The sequence below is a fragment of the Sceloporus undulatus genome, chromosome 3, assembly GCF_019175285.1.
Source record: "Sceloporus undulatus isolate JIND9_A2432 ecotype Alabama chromosome 3, SceUnd_v1.1, whole genome shotgun sequence".
In the NCBI taxonomy this organism is placed as follows: domain Eukaryota; kingdom Metazoa; phylum Chordata; class Lepidosauria; order Squamata; family Phrynosomatidae; genus Sceloporus; species Sceloporus undulatus.
The window spans coordinates 180,409,149-180,430,748 of record NC_056524.1 but is presented as its reverse complement, the minus strand read 5'-3'; the positions used below and the strand labels follow the sequence as shown (position 1 = coordinate 180,430,748).

At 39.4% G+C, this 21,600-nt stretch overlaps 1 protein-coding gene across 5 annotated transcripts; it reads right to left on the bottom strand.

The window, feature by feature from the left end:
- Positions 1-305: 305 nt before the first annotated feature.
- NOC3L (NOC3 like DNA replication regulator) lies at positions 306-21,600 on the bottom strand. Of its 5 annotated transcripts, none has more exons than XM_042456842.1 (21): positions 21,477-21,600; positions 18,804-19,008; positions 17,987-18,110; positions 16,351-16,508; positions 16,193-16,255; positions 15,559-15,686; positions 14,436-14,597; positions 12,599-12,692; positions 11,106-11,281; positions 10,890-11,018; positions 10,502-10,633; positions 9,182-9,262; positions 8,605-8,705; positions 7,212-7,284; positions 6,770-6,833; positions 5,509-5,580; positions 4,884-5,065; positions 3,637-3,765; positions 1,763-1,860; positions 1,081-1,164; positions 306-959 (listed from the first exon to the last, which is right to left on the bottom strand). In XM_042456842.1, exons 1-21 carry the CDS (start codon positions 21,483-21,485, stop codon positions 821-823), a joined length of 2,403 nt encoding a protein of 800 aa, XP_042312776.1. In that variant the 5' UTR covers positions 21,486-21,600; the 3' UTR covers positions 306-820. The 5 variants fall into 5 exon arrangements, with proteins under 5 accessions (XP_042312776.1, XP_042312777.1, XP_042312773.1 ...); XM_042456843.1 differs by having other exon boundaries at positions 306-952; positions 1,080-1,164; positions 21,477-21,500; XM_042456839.1 differs by lacking the exon at positions 21,477-21,600 and adding an exon at positions 21,272-21,414.

The following is a 21,600-nucleotide window of genomic DNA, read 5'->3' as shown; positions in this document are numbered from 1 at the left end:
CACTACATAGGGCCTGTCAATATCCTACAAGAGAGTGACTTCTGGTATCCTATCCATGCTGCGATAACACCAGACTGACAATTTGGGATGAAAAGTTACATTAGACTTTAAAACTAGTGCTGTGTTCCTTTTATGTCAATCTGGATGTAGTCTAAATTTAATTTTGTTTGGCAATTTTTAAAGTTAACATATTTTGCTAATAGGGCATGCTTTTTGGCATTCTCCTTACCAGATTATTTATCCCATCTAAATTAATGAAATGATGAAAAGAAAATGAACATGAACTGGTATTGAATGGGAGTAGATAACCTTGCAAGTCTTGTATTTAATCAACTGTTCAAACTTGGAACCACACAGTATTTAGCAATATTCTAGTATAAAATAACAAAAACAAACAAATAAACAAACAAACAAACAAAAAACTTTAGCCCAAAAACATACATCTTTTTAAAAGCTATATGTAATTATTTACAGTGGTAAGAGATTTCCAGGATGCAACCATTTTTAAAATATTCCCTCTTAGAAAAGTATAACTTTGTACTGGAGAATTGTACAACATTATACACAAGTCAAAGCAAATTTGAACAGCTTTACAAGCATCAATACTAAAACGATATTCATCATTCCTGAATTCTTCAACAATCTAAAATGTAACTCCAATGTAGCTCCAAAACACATGGTCCTGTTCCTTTATGGGCTTTTTCATTCTGGAAAATCCAGCATCCACAGAAGGGAAAGTATTTGAATTTTTTGTTGAAAAAGTCAATTGTTTCTTTCGTATAGTTCCTTCTTTTTGAGTTTGCATTGGCTTGTAGTATACCTATGACACTGGCAATGCCTGTAAGTGTTCAGCAAAATTCACAGCACCTTGGGCAGCAGACTTTGCAAGATGAACCTTCAACAGTTTGTTCAAGTCTTCACTGAGAAATGACTCCTCTGGTAAAGATTTGCCCTGAAACGAACAATGGTTATAAGCTTGTAAACAGATGGGAAGAATACAACTATAAACTAAGTTAAATTGTTACATTTTATGCAGCACTGTGGTGATGTAAAAAAAAGGATGTGGAAAAAAACAGTACCTTTTTCTTTGGAGCCACTGATGGGACACGAGGATTGAAAGCCATTCCTTTCATACTGTAAGACTCAAAATGTTCCATAGGTGACCTGTGGTAGCAGTAATACAAAGTTCATCTTTACATTTACTATAGATTAATAACATTTACTACAGATTATGTGAGCTCTAAGCAACTATGTTTTTTTAATAAATGAAGAACTACATTTTAAATATATGAATCCAGACTGAAGATCTAAACAGCTGCTTGTAGAGAACTCCCTCTTTTTCTCATCACTAATCATGAAACCCCAGGATTACCCCATAAAATCCTTGACATTTAGGAAGATTTTTGACAACCTGATCCCTTATCCCTATTCCCTCCCCAAGCTAATGCTGAATTTAAAAAGGGACTTTTCACTCAAGAAAAGAACATTTAAATTAGTTTGTCTATTAATGAGAATAAGTGATGATCACTAACTAGTCTGTAGATAGAGAAAACAAGGAGCTATAGCTTTCCTGCCTTTTTTGTGGGTTTCCCAGAACCAAAGGACTGTCCACTGAGAGATAACAGGCTGCTAGATCAGAGTAACCGGCCTTACATCAGTGAATTAGCTTCTATTCCAGCCCCCAAAACATCAGAGCCACTTAAATGTTTTTACAGTGAATCTTTATCATTCTTCCAAATAATAAATAAAACATTTCTCTCACCTCCTGCTAAATTCATGCCCAAGAGCTTGTGATCCTTCACCTGGAGCACCAGCTGCAAGATGAGCTGCAAATTTCTGAACAACTGGATGATAATGCCTCTGAAAAAAAGTTTATTTAATTAATTTCTATAGTGCCTTTCTCCCAAAATACGACTCAAAGCAGCTTCCAAAAACAGTAAATAAAAAATGTTTACAATAAAAATTTAAAAACAATTTTTTCCACATTTATAGTAGTTCCACATAAAATGCTATAAAAACTTTAAAAGCCACACAAAAGTTAAAAACAGATAAAACCACACAAATAAATAAAAACCTTCCCTGCTTAACAATTAAAAGCCTGCTTAAATAAACATTCAACGCAGATAGCGAGCACTGTGATTTTTTTCTATATGAATGCAATGAAGATTGCTATTTGACCAAAATAGCTGGAAGCAGCTGATTAAAGATGCTGAGAGGGAAGAAGGATTGTAACAAAAACAAACATGGTCTACCCCTCCATAAATGCCAATTTCAACACCCATGAATAAATTATGCAGTTGTTTAGTTCAATTTTATACAACCCAAATTATTTTTCAACAATGTCTGCTTATAGTTGGCTCTCCACATTTGCTGGGCCTGGGGGCACAGGACCCCGTAAAAGTGATAAAATGCAAATAAAAAACCCACTATGTTTTTACCTGAGAGAACACTTCTCTAGGAAAGTCTAGATCCTCCAGTGCAACTCAGTAGTCAACATCTGCCAAACACTGACCACAGAATCATGCTGGAGGACCTATAAATGCCTAGAGAAATGTTTTCTCTGGTAATCTTCAAGTCCTCCAGCACAACTCTATGGTCAATTTCCAGCAGAGTTATGCTGGAGTGTAGCCAAGGGTCCGTTTAGGGGAATTTTATTATTATTGTTATTAGCTCAAATATTGCAAGAGGAGGGCCTGCTACGACGGCCCTTGCAGAATCGTCTCCCGATATGTATACGGAGTAGACCAGGGGATCCCAATAAATAAAGCTGAGACGGATATTAATAACTAATGTCTAATTTATTAAAACGGGGGAAAACACATGCGTTGCGCACACACTCACACACACACTCAGGACTCAGGAAAATTAGGGTTGGAAAATGGGAACAGATTTCAGGCGTTACTAATGGAGATGCTTACCAAAATGTAGATTCCCTCCAGGGAGCAAATGGGGTGCTGGACAGTGAGACAAGTCTGCTCCGCAACCTGGGAGTGAGCAGAAATGCCGGCTACCAGAACAGAGGTCTGACTGACGTGGAGTGACTTGGAAATGGCGTGCTGAGCAGCCAAAGTGGGGACTTTTTATAGGCCAAATCTGGCCTGAGGCAAAGAGGCTGGCTTGGCCGAAACAAAGGTGTTCTAAAGATTTTCTTTTCACCTGGATGTCTGCTTTAGATAGTATAAAGGGCTTATGCCACTCGGACAATAGGTTCGAGGAGGAGGTTGATAGCTTCAGGGAAGGCAATCCTTTTACTCTTCCCAGCCTTGAGATAATCCCTTCATGCGACTTCCCCGGACCCTCTGAGATGTTAATATGAGTGCTCCCTTAGGGGAGGTGTACATGTCCTCTCGCTTTGCCAGTAATGGAGGACAGGCTGCTAGAGTTCATCCAGGGGTCATTAAGGGTTATCATGGATTCCAAAATTTATATAAACCAGCATGGGTAACAGGAGGACCTAGAAATTCCTAGGCAAAACATATTAATACCGCAAATGTGGAGGGCTGACTGTATATACTTATGGCCTAAAAAACCTAAAAAGCCACATTAAAAAATAGAAGTCTTGAAATATTTCAGCAGTTCAAAATAATGTGTGAAACTCAAGATGTTCTCCAAGAAGGCAAGTCCTGTGCCACTCACCTGCAAAGCATGCAGTTCCCACAGTGCAGTATTCTGAGCATTACAGTATTCTGGCTCATCCAGCTCAGGAAGGTAAAGTCCACTTCCTTGAGATTCATTGTCTAAGAGAAGGTCGGACTTCGGAAATGTCTTTAATATCAACCAAGATAAATTAAAAAGAGTAAATTCCATGTAAAATGGGACAATGATTATGTGCTTTTTGCTATGTTTTCTTGCAAAATAAATTAATCTCCCTCATAAAAACTGATCAACTAAGGCCCTTAAACACATATGTGCCCTACTGGATGCATGTTACCTGTTAAAGATTAAGATGTTCCCAAACTTTGGTCCTTCAGATGTTTTGAACTTCAGCTCCCAGAATCCCCACCACTGGCCAAGCTGGCTGTAGTCTCTGTGAGCTGAACTCCAAATACCCAAAAGAGCAAACTTTGGGAACCTCTGATCTAGTACAAAGTAAACTGCAACTTACTAGTCTTCATAGATGCTCCAGCAATTTTCAAAACAAGGTAGGAATATTTTATGTGTGAATCATCTGTTCATCACACTGCAGGAATGTTTTGTTACTACATCACACAAATGATTTATTTCTATCCCACACGTTTATTCTACAATGGTGTCTCACATTAATTCCGTACAATGAAAAAAAGCATAATAACCAAATAATTCCATATGAAGTCCAACTTACATAATTTAAAACCAAAATCCAAACCACCATTTTCAAACAGCAGCAATTAAAATATTCCAACCTTTGATTAAAAGCCAATAATTAGCATCGGCTCACAGGTTTTTCTTGAAATATTGTGATTATCGAACTTTCAGAAGGTCAAGACAGAACTGGCCTGGCCCAGCCAACCTCTCTAAAGGAGGAATTCCAAAGAACAGAGGTCCCCACTGAAAAGATTTCTTGTTTCTACCAAGAAGCAGGGGCTCCTTAAAAATCTTAACATGACATTAAGATTGAAAATGCCCCCATGTCACCTAGAGGGTATTTGGGGAGGAAATGTGGGAGTTTTGGTGTGGAAGTGGACGTAGCCCTCCAAGATCTCCTGAAAGCCAAAGCCTCTATCCCTTCATAGTTTAAAACATCTGGAGGGCCACAGGTTTCCCAACAATTGCTTGTACCTTTGATTGTTAAAATACAACATGCAGAACTGTGTGAGCTTTCACGCAAAGCTTAGACATTGCAGAACTCAACAGGACTGTATTCACAACTTTATCAGATCTCAACCATGCTATTGGGAACTTACATGCATTAATGTTCTGTTGGTTGCCAAGATACCAATACTGGAGTTTGGAAGGACCTGGAGAGCTAGTGTAGAAAGGCGCTTTATGAAAGCAAGAGCCCTCTGCTGGGACACCTGTTTCCGACGCTTAGTGAACATCACATCCAGGCACTGCAACATAATTGCTACATCTTCATTTGTAGCACCTGAAGCACAAAGAAATCAAAACACTGCAAGTATATCAACAATAAACTTAAGGCACCCCCTATTCCTGCTGTCCTTTTAACTTATTCAAGTAAGAATCACCAGTTAAGTATCAAAAGCATTATCGTACAAGTGAAGATACACTGCAAAATTCCACTAAGGATTCACCCGAGGGATATTTTTCAAGTTTACTTGCTTGCTGAAGCCTTGAAATCTGCTTTCTATTCTGTTACAGATGGGTTGAAAACACACTTTCTCATTCCTAGATTAACTGAAACCATGACTTTTCATCCCACCCACCACACAAAGAATAAAAGAATTCAATACTTTTTTCTTAACTACTGAAAGACAACCACAACCTGTGGTGTTAAACAACAAAGCCATTTCAATTACCCATATCCCTTCAAAAGCCATCAATACTCAAAATACTGAAAACAGTAATTACCCGCATGTAGCATAAACAATGTCTTGTAAAGGTGTGTGTAAAACTTCAAGGGGTCGATGTTAAGGACATCACCTGCCCAAAATAATATCAGTTAAACAGGTTTGTTTCTATGGCTACAATAATTAGTAAACATTGTATTTTCCTAAGTGGCTACATGGCTTAATTTCCACTGGTGACAAGAACACCAGGGACTGAAATCTTTGTAGTATATTTATTTGTAGAACATTTATTTGTATTTGTATAAAATACATTCCAAATGTTCAAGTAGAGCTCATGTGAAGAACAAAGAAAACAAATGAAAATACAATCCTATCTAACAACACAATGAAAACTCCCTTCTGAAAGCTCCTTAGAATCTGCTCCATTATGCTGGCTATCAAGAGGGACCAGAGTGTTACAAAAAAATAAAAAAATAAAATGAAAATACTACATCTATGTCAAATAAATTATAATAAATAAATAAACTTCATTCTTATACCCAGCCTTTCTGCTGCAGCAGTCAAGGCAGTTTACATGACTAGAATATGTTGGAATAATACATTCTTTCAATAAATAAACTGACCCCCCCCTTTGAAACAGGATTAAATACAATACCGTTTAAAAATTAAACCTGTTCAAATGACAGCAATTTTCTAGTAGAGGCAGTGGTTACGTAAAGTAGGGAGAGTAGAGAAATTAGATTGAACTATTCTGGGAAGGCCTGCCGGAAGAGATCCGTCTTGACAGCTTTTTTGAAGCTGTCTAGGCTTGTTATTTGACGGATCTTCTCCATCAAGGCTCTCCATAGTCTGGGAGTGGCAGCGGAGAACATCCTCTGGGAGGCTGCCGTTAGTCTGGTTTTTATGGGTTGCAATAAATTACTCTCAGAGAACCTGAGGGTACAGGGCGGATTGTACGGAAGTAGGTGATCCCTTATATAGGTTGGACCTAAGCCATGTAGGGCTTTAAAGGTAATCATCAACACCTTGTACTGTGCCTGGAAACCAATAGGCAACTATTGAAGAGATTTCAGTTCTAGTTTTACCAATGATCAGCCTGGCTGCCATGTTTTGTGCTAACTAGTTTCTGGACTTGGTACAAGGGTAGCCCTATGTAGAATGCATTGCAGAAATCGAGTCATGAGGTTAACAGTGCATGCACTACAGTTTCTAGGTCCCTTACTTCCAGGAAAGGGCACAACTGGCATATCAGTTTGTCCACCAAAACAATAGCATTTATGTTGAACACATTCCAAACTTGTTCTACAAACAAATACTCTTACCTTGACCAGATAAAATGTGGAAAGCGGAAAGAATGCAGTGCAAGCTTTCTCTGTGGCTTAATGCCTAGAAATACAAGAAATCACAAAGCTGTGTCCTTTTCATTTGCCTACAGGTACACATCCCATTCCTGACAATTCATATACATCACTTTTCCTACTGTTGTTAGCAGTTAAGAAAGGGCAATCTCATTTTTTGGGAGAGGGAAGAGATTAGGCTATCCACCTCCACTCCCAGCCAAGAAAAAGGACCACTGATATACAAGAATGTAATCTTGGCTGAGAACACTCGTGGATGTTACTGGACTGAAATTTCCATCTGTCCTAGCCAATACAGTGAAAGATGACAGGAATTACTCTCCAACAACATCTGGATGGCTACAAGTTGTCCACCCTGGACACTAACCAAAGTCATTTCCCTCATTAGATAGGATATTAAACTTACTCCTGACACAATGAGTGAATGCAAAACAAGCAAGAGATCATCAAAAAATTCCAGGTTTATGAGATGAGCAAACCTAAAAATAAAAAAGAATGAAACACATGATTTAAAAAAAAATATTCAGGGAAACACAAAACACTTTGTTTCAATTTTCATTCATTTCAAGTATCTGCAGTAGCTTTCTCATCACACACCATTTGTCCTGACCATTTTATGACCAATTGTCATAAAACAGTCTTGCCACTTACAGAAAACTTTTGTAGACTTTCCCCATGGCTAAAAAAGCGGGATTCTGACCCTTTGGGATCATTCTCTACCAACCTTCCTTGTGCCAAAGGTCAGTATCCTAACAAGAGATCTTTAAAGCACAGACTGACAGCACCCTGAGGACCAAGGCAGTAAAACTTTGGTATCCTGACCTCTGAAGGTTCCAGATGTATTAGCACCTCTATATCTACAGAAAGCTTGATTGGCCAAGAGTATGCCTTCTGATCTTACATAGGCCTGTTACAGACTGCCAAAATAAAGCTGCTTCGGGTCTCTTTGGAGGTATGCTATTTAAATGATGCATGGGTCCTAAGAGTCCGGAGGTCGTGCCAAAGCCACACTCCATTCCTAAGCACTGGAGTGCAGCTTTGCTGCAGCTTCCGGATTCTTAGGGTGCATGTATCATTTAAACAGCATACCTCCAAAGAGACCTGAAGCAGCTTTATTTTGGCAGTCTGTAACAGGCCATAACTTTCTGCCATTCTAAGTAGTAAATTAAACCCTTGTTAGCTGGATGTAGCCTGGTTCATAGCCACTAGGTAATGTTTGTTTTTGTTGTTGTGTGCTTCTGACTCATTTACAACTTACGGCAACCCTAAAAAAAATCTATCATGGAGTTTTCTTGGCAAGATTTGTTCAGAGGGCGTTTTGCCTTTGCCTTCCCTGATGCTAAGTGTATTTGACTTGCACAAGGTTACCCAGTAGTTTCTATGCCTGAGCAGGGATTCAGACCCTGGTCTCCAAAATCATAGTCCAACACTCAAAAAGCTACACCACACTATCTCCACTAGATAATGAATGAGTGGATTTTCACAGGGATGAGAGAAGTCCAGCATAGTGGTGGTTTGAGCATTGGACTACGACTTTGGGCACCAGGCTTTCAATCTCAGTGTTCAATCTCAAGCATAAAAACCCAGTGGGTGACACTGGGCCACTCTCAGCCTCAGAGGACATTTAAAAGATTTAAAATCAAGAAGAAATTAGCTCACTTAAGCAATCTGTGAATTGGGCCACCCCAGATGCCCACCAATAAAAGGGCCAATCAGTCATACACACACTTCACAATTTTGGCTTGTTGTGATGTCCCAACTCACTAGACTACAACACAAAATTATTCTGAAATCCTTACTTTGCAAGACCTTCTAACACAGCAGGCAAGAGGGGAGACTTTTGTGCTTTCTTCAGTATTCGGAAGTAAGTTAAAAATACAATATTCAAGGTTTCTGTGTGCTGTAGAGAAAAGCCAGACAAATGAAAATTCATGGAATATTATGACGTTCATTTTAATTAAGCTTTCACTTTGTATTTTATTCAATCCTGCCATCCCATCCCAAGCAATGCAGTTATTTTTAGCAATATCAGGTCCTAGTTAATGGTTTTCAGCATCATCAGTGACAACGGTGATGGCCATAATATAATCAGCGCTGCAATACTTCATAATGTTGAAAACCAACAATTACTGAATTGTTCAGAATGAACAAACCACAACTCTTTTATTGCAGTCTTACATTCTCTAAACTACTGTAATTAGCAAAAGCTATGAGTAATATAGATTTACCCCAAAATTCCTAATTAGGTGTTTAATTATGCATTTTAATGAAGCATTTAAGAGCAAAGGCTAAGTTCTGCAGAATCTGCTCTTATTTTACTAGAGTGTAATAAGTAAAATCTAACACCACACCATATACATGCAGGGGAAAAGTTACCAGTTTCAGTTTTTTCTCTGTACTTTCTGAGGCTTCTGCTTCTAAGAGTTCTCGCTCCAGTTTCTCTTCTGCTTTCTTCCACTATAAAAATGCACAAATCTTTTACTGTATAAGGCAACAAACATTCTTGCAATATTGACAAAATTAAGTTTTTCACATGAAATATTTCCTATACACTAAACAGAGGTGGCCATTTTCATTTTCTCCCAGCTCTCCACAAGCTGCGCTTCACCTCCCCACATCCTTCATACTGAAAATAAGTTTTGGTGTCAACAACTTTGACAGGTCCAAGGGCCAGTTCCCTATCCAGGCAACATCGCAAACAAAAAATACCACAAATCCACTTCCAGTTTGGAAAAGTGGATGACTTTTTAAACAATTTTAAACAGTACCAGGAGGACCATTTTAAAAGCTAATTAACTTGTTTAAATAGTGAATCACTCCTCCTGCAGGTATTGCTCTTTGTTTGCCATAAAAATGGGGTTGGGTGGGGTGGGGTATCATGCAGTCCTCCAGGACTAGCCTTTGAGGATACGAAAAAACACACTGGGCACTATTTTCAGTTCAACTGAAACAATTTCAATAATACAAGGAAAATTTGTTCAGGTTAAAAATCTACCCTGAAACACACAAACAAGGGATAACTGGTGTCAATTCAACAAACAAAGCTGTAGTTTACAGTGCTGGCAGATTTGCCCAAAGTTCTGAATATAAAGGGCCATAAAAATGGTTAAAGAAATTTCAGCATATTCAGTGGATTTTCTCAAGTAAATGTTCTCAAATACAGCTTCACCCTCACTAAAAGTAAAGGTAGTCCCTTGACATGAATGTCTAGTCGCAACCAACTATAGGGGGCAGTGCTCATCTGTTACTAAACTGAAGAACCAGCGATGTCCAAGGACTGCTCTGGTGATCATGTGGCCAGCATGACTGCACCGAACGTTGTCACCTTCCCACCGAAGTGGTACCTATTTATCTACTTGGATTTATATGCTTTTGAACTGCTGGGTTGGCAGAAGCTGGGACTAGTGACAGGAGCACACCTCATCATACAGCAAACTGTATGGCGTCAAACTTGCAACCTTCCAATCATCAGAATTGACATCTTAACCACTGAGCCACCGCATCCCCCCTCACTAGATCATTACAAAAATTGCTTTTGCAAGTCCTCTTGAAATCAAAAGGGATTTGCTGCAAGGAAGAAACTCGGGCGCCCTTGCACCAAGAAACACTTGATGCAGCCAGAACTAACAAAGTAGCTACAAATTCCTTTGCTGATCAACCTCCAATGATGTTTGCCCAGCACGGCATTAAAAATACCTTTCTTTGCATCCTTGAGAGATTTTTCCTTTTTTCTTTATAGGACATAAATTTTTTCTTTGGTGCAATATCTTCTGCATCTTTCTTTACTTCTACTTCCTTAATTCTTAGATGAAGTAGTGTCATTAACACCTAAAGTTAATAAAAAATATTTATTTCTCAAGTTAGTAAAAATAGATTGTGTTAAAAATATTTTAAGATTATTTAAGACATGCACATTCCTTCTCTCACACTGAACTCCCTAGCTGCCATTTTGCCAATAATTAGGAAAGAACACAAATAATCTAGACACAACTAGAAAGCTTCTGAGTATGTTTGCTGGTACATCAAAAAGGAAATTATGCAAGGGGGGAGCAAAACACTTTAAAAGCCAGATCCAGAAGCTTACCTCTGGTCGAACATCATAGTTTCGGCTTTTCACAAGCCCAGAAATCACCTTCACCACACCAAGTGAGGCAAAGCCTAGTTTATCCTGCTTGAAGAGGATCTTTACTGCATCACAGCACATTTCAGAAACCTGGGAAATTTCAAAGTCATAGTTTTTGCTTAAAAAGTCAAATCATGATAGTCACCACTGCTCTCACAGCTGATATGAGATACCTACCTGCTTTGAAGCATCATTCATGAGTGGAACAATCAGAACAATAATGTTGTTGTGGAAGTTGAAGTGAGGCAAGGCCACCAGCAGCTCACACAGGCATTTCACTGCAACCTCTGCAAGGCCTTTGTACGCTTTTAGTGATACCACATTACTTTTCTTCAATTTCCTTTGCTTCCAGTCTAAATGAAACATTATGCAAAACCTGAGTATTTTCCCTTGCTATATTTTCTAATTACTAATATTTTTTGTGCAAAAACCTATTAAGACACACACAATCATATCCTTTAAATACTCACTGTATTATATCTAAAGCAACACCTGTGAAATGGCTTCCCCATTTCTATTTTCTCCAGAAATAGTTTAGAGCCTCCTGAAAATTCTCTTCTAAAGGTTGAGGGATCCACCTGAAGGGATTGAGCTATGGTATAAGAGAGGGGGCAGGCTGAGAAAGAGTGGGACTCCTTGAAAGCTGGACAGATATTCCTTCCATCAGAGTGTGCTCTGCTTGTCTAGCAGAATGACATCACAGGATGCAACTACCGATGGGCTTCTCTTCCTAACTTCCCCCTTGCAATGATGGCCAAAATCCAATGTTGAAGTGATGCAGCATGACAGAACTTCTCCCACTCTTCTGTGATTTTACAACCAAATCCAGAGGGTTTTCCAGCCCTCTGGTATAGGATTTGGGTGCCCAAGAGGCTGCAGTGGGAAGAGAACACCCATACACATCTGATTTTGCTGAAAAAAGCACATCCTCTGTATCCTGGGAAATATTTCACCCTGTTGCTTGAAAGAAGGCTTAGCATTTATTAGTGTCCAAAAACTAGGCACAAACACTAGCAGTTCTCTTTATTGAATTATTTCCCCGGGCACAGTAACAGGGACTCCATACATCTCAGTTAAATGCATGTGGAAACAATGGGTAAGACTGAAAATCACCCTATTCACTACATTCTTTCCTTTAGTTAATCTCAAAGGCGCTACAAGATCGCTCTACATACTGATTCTACAGACTAACATGGATATATCTTTGAATAGTATAATCCAGTTTATATATATTAGTCTCTAGCCAGGTTATGTTTAGAACAATTCTGCTTTAGGGGAAGACAGGCTATTAGGATCAAGTTTGACCATGGCGTCGATCTACAATTCAATTATGCTACAAGAAATTATAAACCTCCATTACTCCTGATCACTTCTGAAGAAATTAGTGAATCATTCTTGTAATGTCTACAGATGAACTGACTCTTGTCATTAACATGAATAATGATCCAAATTTAAGTTGTAAATAGTTTGAAAGAACCAAAAACACAAAGAGGCTGAAGTGTCACCAGACCAAATATCCTGGCCTGGAGAATATGCCTGAATATGTAATTTTATTCTGATTGTTCATTAGTTCCTCATGTCTCACTTTTCCATTGCGTACTTGTATCAGAGAAATTCAAGTATGTAGTTTGCTTCTTGCTGATTACCCTATGTCCAAGCAGGCATCATACCTTTCACAGTCTGTTCCAAGTTTTCTAAATAAAACTTGTACTGGCTCACAAGGCCTTCTTCAAATTCTCTTAACTTCTGTGTTTCTTTCCTAACCTGTGGATAGGCAAAGAAATACTGGGTAAATTCACTGTATGATAACTTTAAAACATTTTAAAGTCCAGAAGACATTCTTTATGCTACAGTACAGTAAGCATATATTTGTACAAATCTGAAGGCACAACCATGAAAAAAAATATCCAAGAGGCATTTTCTCAATCAGCTGTGGATAGCTCAATTGTAAAATATTTACACTAAAAACACTCTGACACTTATTTTCAATATGTCTCTGCAGTAGGTCTTCTTAACTGTATGTGTCTAGTGAGGGAAGAAAGTAACAGAACAATGTTTTACAGGTAAGTGTTTTAATCATAGATTAAATTGTATTTTAAAGCTCTCAAGTACAGTGGGCCCTTCCCTTATGCAGGAGATCCATTCCGGACCCCCCACCCACCCCTGCGCAAGGCAAAAAAAGTGTATGCTTAAAACCCATTGAAAACAATGAGGCTTGTGCATACAGCGTGGCACTCTCATCATTCTTTTTTTTTTTTTAACAGCACTGCTTCAGCATAAGCTGAAAGCCACATATGGCGCAGGCACACTGTATTTTAACTGTATTTTAATTTTCAACCTACTGTATTATATTACACAATGCGATCCCAGATTCCAATTACTAAGCAATTACACAACTATCACAACTTTATTAGATTTTTATGCTGGTTTCTCTCAAAGGAACTGAGATTTTCCTGAGCTGGTTCTCCTCTTCCCTAGCACCTTGATTGCTGCAGTAACACTGTGAAGTAGGTTAGACTGAGAGAATATGAAAAGCTCAAGGTTGTCCAATGAATTTTCTGTACTTTACTGAGCAGACAGGAGCTTAGATCACCTTGATTCTAAACAAACACTCATCACACTGGCTTTCTAACTCAAATTTCAGTGAGGAATAATTATCTTCCAGGTCTTTCAATTACAGTTCCCACCAACAGGGGTTTGCTTCTGCCCTCCCCCTGCACATGGGAAATGCAGTGTTTATGTAGTACAGTGGTGCCTCGGGTTACGAAATTAATTCGTTCCGCGGCCGCTTTCGTAACCCGAAAAGCCTTCGTAAGCCGAATTGCCATAGGCGCTAATGGGGAAAAGCCGCGATTCCGTGCGAAAAAGCTGAAAAAAGCACCAAAAGTTTTTTTCGTAACCCGAAAAAACATTCGTAACCCGAAACAATAATTCCCTATGGGATTTTTTCGTATCCCGAAAATTTCGTAACCTGGGTATTTCGTATCCCGAGGTACCACTGTATTTCTGAAAAATGATTACTCCAGTTTTGAAAGGAGGGTTAAATTTTTATCTGTAAAAGACAAAATACCAACATTGTAACAATAAAAAGTGTATCTGCTATCCTTCCTTTCTAAGAAACCCTGAAGCACTTAAAAGCGTTCTATCTTCTCTGCTAGAGCTCTAATATTTCCTTACCTAGCACTGCCAAGGTACCATGAACTAATTTTCAATTCTTCTTCTTAGGGCACCTTGGGAACTATACTTCAGGGATGTGCACTAGACTGGAATTCTAAGTAGCCCACTAAACTAAAAATGCCAGCATTCCTTAGGATGGAACTATGACAATTAAAGTGATATCAAATGGATATATAATGTCAATATACCTTAAGCTGACAAACTGTCATTATATAAGAAATCTCAACAGCATATTCAGCAGAAATCATTTCAGACATGCATTCTATTTTATGTCTATCCAAAGAAGGAAGTTATCTGACCACATCACTGTCAAAAATACTGCAATCTCACCTTGGTGTTTTTCTCTCTCTCTGTTAAAGGTCTGATTTTGTAAGATGGAGTAATATCTTTGAATAGCTCCATCAGAGAAATCATCACTAGCTTTCGCACAGTCACAGCCACATTAGGGTCCTGTTCCATTAACATTGCACGCAATTCTTTCAGCTTCTTCATCTGATTTAAGGAAGACATATCCATTTAAAAAAACTGACAAATACAGATAAACCTTATATGCTATTATGTTATTACTGCAACTGAGGTGCAAAGCAAATCTGGTACTCATGCTAACATGAACCCAGAGAGAGAGAATCCAAGTCTGTTGCTCATTGGGATAGCCTGGATCAATTTTCTCCAACTTGGGTCACTTCAGAGGTTTTGGCCTGTAGTTCCAACCATACTTGAAAACTGACCATGCTGGCTAGGACTGACAGGAACTGTAGGCTAAAACCTAGCTTTAAAAAGGGGTTGTAATATACAGTATTCACAATTCCAAATGCAGGATGATTATACACTGTTATGTAAAAAGAGAAAGGTGTCACCTTGACATGATTGTCTAGTTGTAACCAATTGTAGGGGGTGGTGTTCATTTTCATGACTTAGCCGAGGGAGCCAGCATCATCAGAAGATGACTCCGGTGGTCATGTGGCCAGCAAGACTACTCTGAACGCTGTTACCTTCCCACCGAAGTGGTACCTATCTACTTGCATTTGCATGCTTTCAAACTGCTGGGTTGCCAGAAGCTGGGCCTCAAACTGCCAACCAAACAAAAATGCAATACATTTCAGGCCTTTTTTAATTATACAAGTCCTTCAATGGGAAATTTTGAATCCTGAAATTTTGAATAAGGAATCATTCAATTGTCCTTTCTCTAGACACAATTCTGGATGGCAGGAAAGCAACTCATTTTCTTAGATGCCTCCTTCTCAGCAGACAGAAAGGAAGTTGTCCTCTAACACTGACAATGATACAAATAAAACCACACTGGACAGAAGCCTGGGCAGCAGTGTTGTGACAGCAGACTCTCCTAAGCTACACTATCCAACATTCAAATTTGCAGTTGCAATATATTTTCTACTTTTCACTCTTTTGATACTTTTTAACTGCCAAATTTCAAAGCAATTATAATGTTACTTACATTACTTTCTGGGTCAGACAGGATAGCAGATGCTAAAGCAGCTATGTGTATTTTCTTCTCTTGTAGCTTCTGTCTCCTGTAAACTAACAGCTCTTCAGGAGACAAAACTGGCAAAGGTTCTGCATGAACTGGTGATGACAAAAGCAATTGAGCATTCAGATTATATCTATGCCCACCTGGGCATTCTTCCACAACACAGCAGGCAAAGGAGACATCTGGAAGAGCTGACAAGTTTTCACTGGTATCCCAAATCAGCCTTTTGCCAAACTCCTATTTCAAACTAGTAAACTAATATTTGGGGTGTCAGCTGGGTTTTGTTTGATTAGTTCAACTATATTTAGCAAAGATTTTCAAGTAATACTTCAGGTTTCTGATTTAATTTAACAGCAGGCTGGATCACTTCTTTAAGATTTAGTTTGACTTCCTAAATGCAACATCTGGGAGCAGTTTAAGAGAATTCATTGTCCTGGCAGAATTATACTTTCTAAAAAAATTACATATTCAAGTAATTCACCAAGGACCACAGCCCATAAAGTGTTCTCTGGACTGATTAATAAGCTTACACTAGTGTTCCAAGAAAAATATTATTATTGGAATGAAATTAGAGGCCAAATTACTGTTTTCAAAGTATTACTTTGTGTCTTTTCCATTTCTTCTGCAACATCCTCTTCTTCTTGCTCCTCTTCCACCCTGACAACTGCAAGGAAACACAAACTCTTTTAAGATTCAACAGTGCTACACATTTCAGGTCTTAAACCACCTGCTTGCTTGGTGATCCTGATGGAGCCTCACCTGGTTTTTCCATGGTCTGTGGAATAATTCCATGTTTGTCTTTAATAGGAAGCAGATGAATAACTTCTTTTTCAGGCTCAGTTTGCATGCGTCTAGGCATCTTCTCATATTTCTCAATCACGCTCTCATTCTTACGTTTCCTGGCATGAACAGGTTCACTATGGAATAAACAATTCATCCAATGAAAACATAATCACCATTCCTCTATAATGATACTTCATTAAACTTTAAACCTCACCCAGGCCATTTTAATCATTTTATTCCTCTAGACTCACACTATACTAGATTTCACACATAATTAGAGCCACAACACAGGCATGGGAAATAATGTTCCTGAATTTTTGCCACCTGCTATATAGAGTACTTTGACAGACAAATCAGTAGCATTTTAAAGATACAGAAACTCTGTTGGGTTTCCTGTCCCTCAAAACAAAAATAGGAAAGCTGACAACTACACCTACAAATATACTACATCATATCAACTAGGACTTTCTGTATGTTTACATATTGTAGAACAAACCTGATTATGTACTCATGAACACTCATATGGACTGGGGGGGGCAGTGTTATACCCCAGGGTATAGTGATTCTCACTGAATTCACGAAATACTCCTGATCAATGCAAATTTTTATACGCTTCAGTGAAGGCTAAAATAATTTTAAAAATTAAAATAGACAAACTGCCTGTTACTGAATTTTGCCTAATGCTATAGTTTATAAGCAGAAGACGAAGCAATTGTCACCAAATTATCTTTACAGTAGAATGCAGAACCTTAGATCCTCTGAATCAGTGGTCCCCAAACTGTGCTCTTTAAGGGATTTTGGACTTCAGCTCCCAGAATCCCAGGCTATTGGCTAACATGACTGAGACTTCTGGGATCTGAAGTCCAAAATCACAGCCACTGGCCATGCTGGCTGGGCCTGGAGAGAATTTAAATTCAACAAGATTTGAGTTCTCAGGTTCGCTGCTGTCTCATCTGGTTCTTCCAATACAATTTTCTGGGTAAGAATCACAGCATCTGTAACTCAGCTAACAGTCCAAAACACACTGCAGAAATAATCCAGTTTGAATATGCATTAACTGCCCTAGCTCAATGACAGGGAACCTGGGAACTGTAGTTTTGTGAGACATTTAGCCTTCTCTGTCAGAGAACTCTGGTGCCACAATAAACTACAATTCCCAGAATTCCCTAGCACTTAGTCAGGGCAATTAAAGCAGTCTCAAACTGGATTATTTCTATAATGTGTTTTGGCCAATGACAGAGGAGCCCTTGATCTCACTGTAAAACCCATTAAAAGTACTTCCTTCAGCTCCCCAAACTTCTTTCCCTGCCTCTTTCTTTCCCCCTTTCCTTTGGAATCTGTGCATTTACCTTCTGCAGCACTTGAGCACATATTTCCAAGTTGTTTTTTTAAAAAGCAAGTATTACTGCAATCTCCTACTGTTCCATGAGCAAAAAAATACTTCTTGCTATGACTCAGAATAGCATTTTAGATCTGCCTCTGACAGACCACACACAATTAAGCTTTACACCTTGTCTACATCAATGCTTGCTAAATAGACAGAATACATGCTTGATAAAGCAGACGGTGTTGAGATGTTGAAAAACACTGCCATACATTTGTAAACACCTACTTGGAAGATAAGTCTCTGGTTATAAAAGATGCCTTTTGAGCCAACTCCTCCATTAATTTCAGATCATCTTCATCCATCATATCAAGAGGGAGGGCTTCCTCTTCTTCCTCTTCCTGCCTTTCTGCTGAGGCAAATGATGAAAGAAAGAAAGAAAGAAAGAAAGAAAGAAAGAAAGAAAGAAAGTGCCAAGGGAAATGTATACATGAAACTGTAAAAGACAGGAGAAAATACTTCTTTCATTTCTACATTTGTATACCTGTATCAGAGCCAATCAACTCGTTCTCTTTAAACTTGTGAAGTATAATGTATGTATAACTCTGTGCTATTTTTTCAAGCTTTACATTACTGTGAAAGTATCTGATGTTATATTATAATAGTTTCAACTTGGCCTTTTTCCACAGAACTCAAACAGATGCAAACAAGTTCTAGTTTCTAGTTCTGGCTAGCCATGTTTTGGCAGTTTGGACAAAACCAAAACTCTGATTTGCCTCAAGGATCAGAAAGAGGAAATGACAATGATCATTCACCTAATGCCTCACCATAATTCAGTGTTATGTCTGAACCATCTCTTTGCCTTGCAATCCAGATGACATGTGATCTCTGAAAGACCAATTCCTTAGCCAGAACATGATATGGGCACAGAATGGGAGTGCACAACCTGTGGCCCTTGCATGCTCCCTGTACACATGGAGCCAGGAGGAGTACCCACTGTTTCCCTGCCTTCCATGACAGTGATTTTCCACTGTCACAGAAGTAGCTAGTCAGTAGCCAGTAGAGGTGGCTTACTTAGTTACATATACAGCTATGTAAATCTCACCTGGATGCTTTTTCTTATCGTCCAAAGGCAATGGTGTCTTGGATACAACATCTTTGACAGCTTGTCGGAGCTTCCTCTGTTCTTTTCGGTATTTCTTAGCAGTACTCTGTTGCTTGAACTGTTTGTTTTTTAATTTGTTGTCAAGTTTTATTTTGCTCGTCTTCAGCAACTTGCGGAAGCTTGGTACACGTTTGGTATTTTTTCTCTGAAGACAGTAAGGGATAAATTAGTTGGCCTTTCAAATCTGCTGCATTAGTACATTTTAAGTTAAGGCTTCTAATGTCAAGAAACACAATAAATAATTATAAATGCAAAGATTCCAGAAATCACAGAAGAGTGTTACTGACTTCATGTCCTACTTGTGGGTTTCACAGAGGCATGTGGTTTGATGTTGTGAGTGACAGGATGTTGATCTAAATCAGGAGTGGGGATGTGTATCTTCATTCAAAGAGATCAATGGCTACCACAACAGCATAGTCTACATCCTCCTCCTTACAAGAGATATGTGAGGCAGCAGGATGGAAAGAGCCAAGCACATTTATAAAACATTATAAGCTAGACAAATTTAAGGCAGCATTAGGCAGAAGAGTGCTGCAAGCTGTAGTAGATGAGAGATAAAAGCAGTAACCCACCCAGAAGCAATTGGGATTGGGTAAATCTAAAGGAAAGTGGATTGTTCCACCTGCCATCCTGAGAATGAGAGGATGTACTTACTGTGAAGGGATGGCAGGAGGAATTAAAATAATAGTAATAATAATAATAATAATAATAATAATAATAATTTTAGAATGGGAAGAAAATTACATACAGAAAAAATAAGGTGGTGACATCTTACTTAGTTGTATGTGGTAACAACTATACTGTACATACAAAGGTAAATATTCAAAACGGATGGTGTGCATTGGGATAAACCCAAGGAAAGTGGATTGTTCCACCTGCCATCTTGGGAAAGTGTGGTCCCAAGCTGCCTCCACAAAGCCCCTCACACTTGAACCATTGCTTGCTTTTGGGGTTTGTTTTTTAAATTCATTGTGATTTTCTGGCCATTTTTGACATTTTGCCAAATAGAGAAGAAACAGGCCCACAGGCAGATGCATCTCCTCAGCTGCCCATGGTCCAAACTTTGGTGTGATCCAGCAAGGCTCTTCCTGGGCATTTATTCTCGATGGTATACATATCTTAAGGTCATTGTGGTAAGTCACTTTGACAGACTTTTCATGCTGTAACTCTACCACAAAAGGTAAAAATAATAAAAATAAAAGTAAGATATAGCCATGCAGACTTCAGCCTACTTCCTCAGATGCATATACTGTAGTCTATATGCATCTGAGGAAATAGACTGAAGTCTAGGGAAGGTCATGCTGCCAACTTCTTTATTTCAGTGAGACTCAAAGGTGCTACAAGATCCCAAACATAAACCAAACTCCAGGATGTGGGGGTCTTATCTACAGGGAAATGGGAATTTCAGCAGGCACTCTTTGCTACCTGCTTTCATGACAAGCAGCACTTGTTATAATAACAACAACAACGTTCCCCACCAAGATCCATAGGAAGAGGTGGATAAAAAATAGCCATTATTAATTATTATTATGTGAAGTGGAAGGCTTCCAGAGTTTTTCGTAGGTTTTTTGGGCTATGTGGCCGTGTTCTAGAAGAGTTTATTTCTGGTGTTTCACCGGCATCTGTGGCTGGCATCTTTCTCTGAAAGAAAAAACCCACTAAAAACACTATTATTGTTGTTATTATCTGATTTGTTCAGAGGAAGTTTGCCATTGCCTTCCTCTGAGGCTGAGAGAGTGTGACTTGCCCAAGGCCACTCAATGGGTTTCCCATGGCAGAGCAAGGACTCAAGCTCTAGCCTTCCAGAGTCCAACATTCAAACCATTGCAACACGTTGGCTTTCACATATCTCTTTACTGTTGTGTGTCTTTCAAGTCCTTTCTGACTCAAGTCGCCCCTATCCAGTTTTAATGGGCAAGATTGTCTTCAGAGGGGGGTTTGCCATTGCCATCCTCTGAGGCCAAGAGAGTGTGACTTGCCCATGGTTACCCAGTGGGTTTCATGGCTGAGCCAGGATTCGAACCCTGGTCTCCAGAGTCACATGAGCCCTATTTCCTCTGAGACTGAGAGAGTGTGACTTGCACAAAGTAATCCAATGGCTTTCATGGCTGTGCAAGGAATGGAATCCTGGTCTCCAGAGTCATATGAGTCTTGTTTCCTCTGAGGCTGAGAGAGTGTGACTTGCCCAAGGTTTCTATGGCTGAGCAGGGACTCAAACCCTGGTCTCTAGAGTCATATGAATCCTCTTTCCTCTGAGGCTGAGAGAGTGTGACTTGCTCAAGGTCGCCCAGTGGGTTTCCATGGCTAGGTCAGGATTCGAACCTGGGTCTTCCAGAGTCATATGAGCCCCAACACTGAAAACCATTAAAGAAAGGGACAGGAGCTTCCCAGCTTCCACTCTGGCAAACCTTAATAATATGAAGGAGTCTCCCCATCTTCTTTTGACTTCTAAAAACGAAGCCAAACCCTCTGCCCGCTAATTGGCACCATTCACACGTTACGTTAAGGGTCTCCCTCTCCCGCGTCAGCCAACCAGCCCCGCCCCTCCCCTCGCGCGCGCGGAGGAAGCGAGTGCGCGTGCGCGCCCTCAGTCCCTCGCGCTCAACCGCTCACCGGCTTCATAGCGGAGGAAGGGTCAGCAGAGGTTGAAAGAGAACGTTGAGGCTGCAATGGCTGCACGCGGAACACCAACGGAAGCCTGAGAGAATGAGCGAGAGGCTGGGAAAGAAAGGCAGGC

Excerpts from the sequence above, each read along its gene's own strand:
- NOC3L (XM_042456839.1), bottom strand. The coding sequence starts at position 21,298 with ATGGGGAGACTCCTTCATATTATTAAG. Across the intron at positions 18,111-18,803 it reads CGATAAGAAAAAGCATCCAG|CAGAAAGGCAGGAAGAGGAA; the intron begins GTGAGATTTACA and ends CATTTGCCTCAG. Across the intron at positions 6,834-7,211 it reads ATTCACTCATTGTGTCAGGA|GCATTAAGCCACAGAGAAAG; the intron begins GTAAGTTTAATA and ends TTGTATTTCTAG.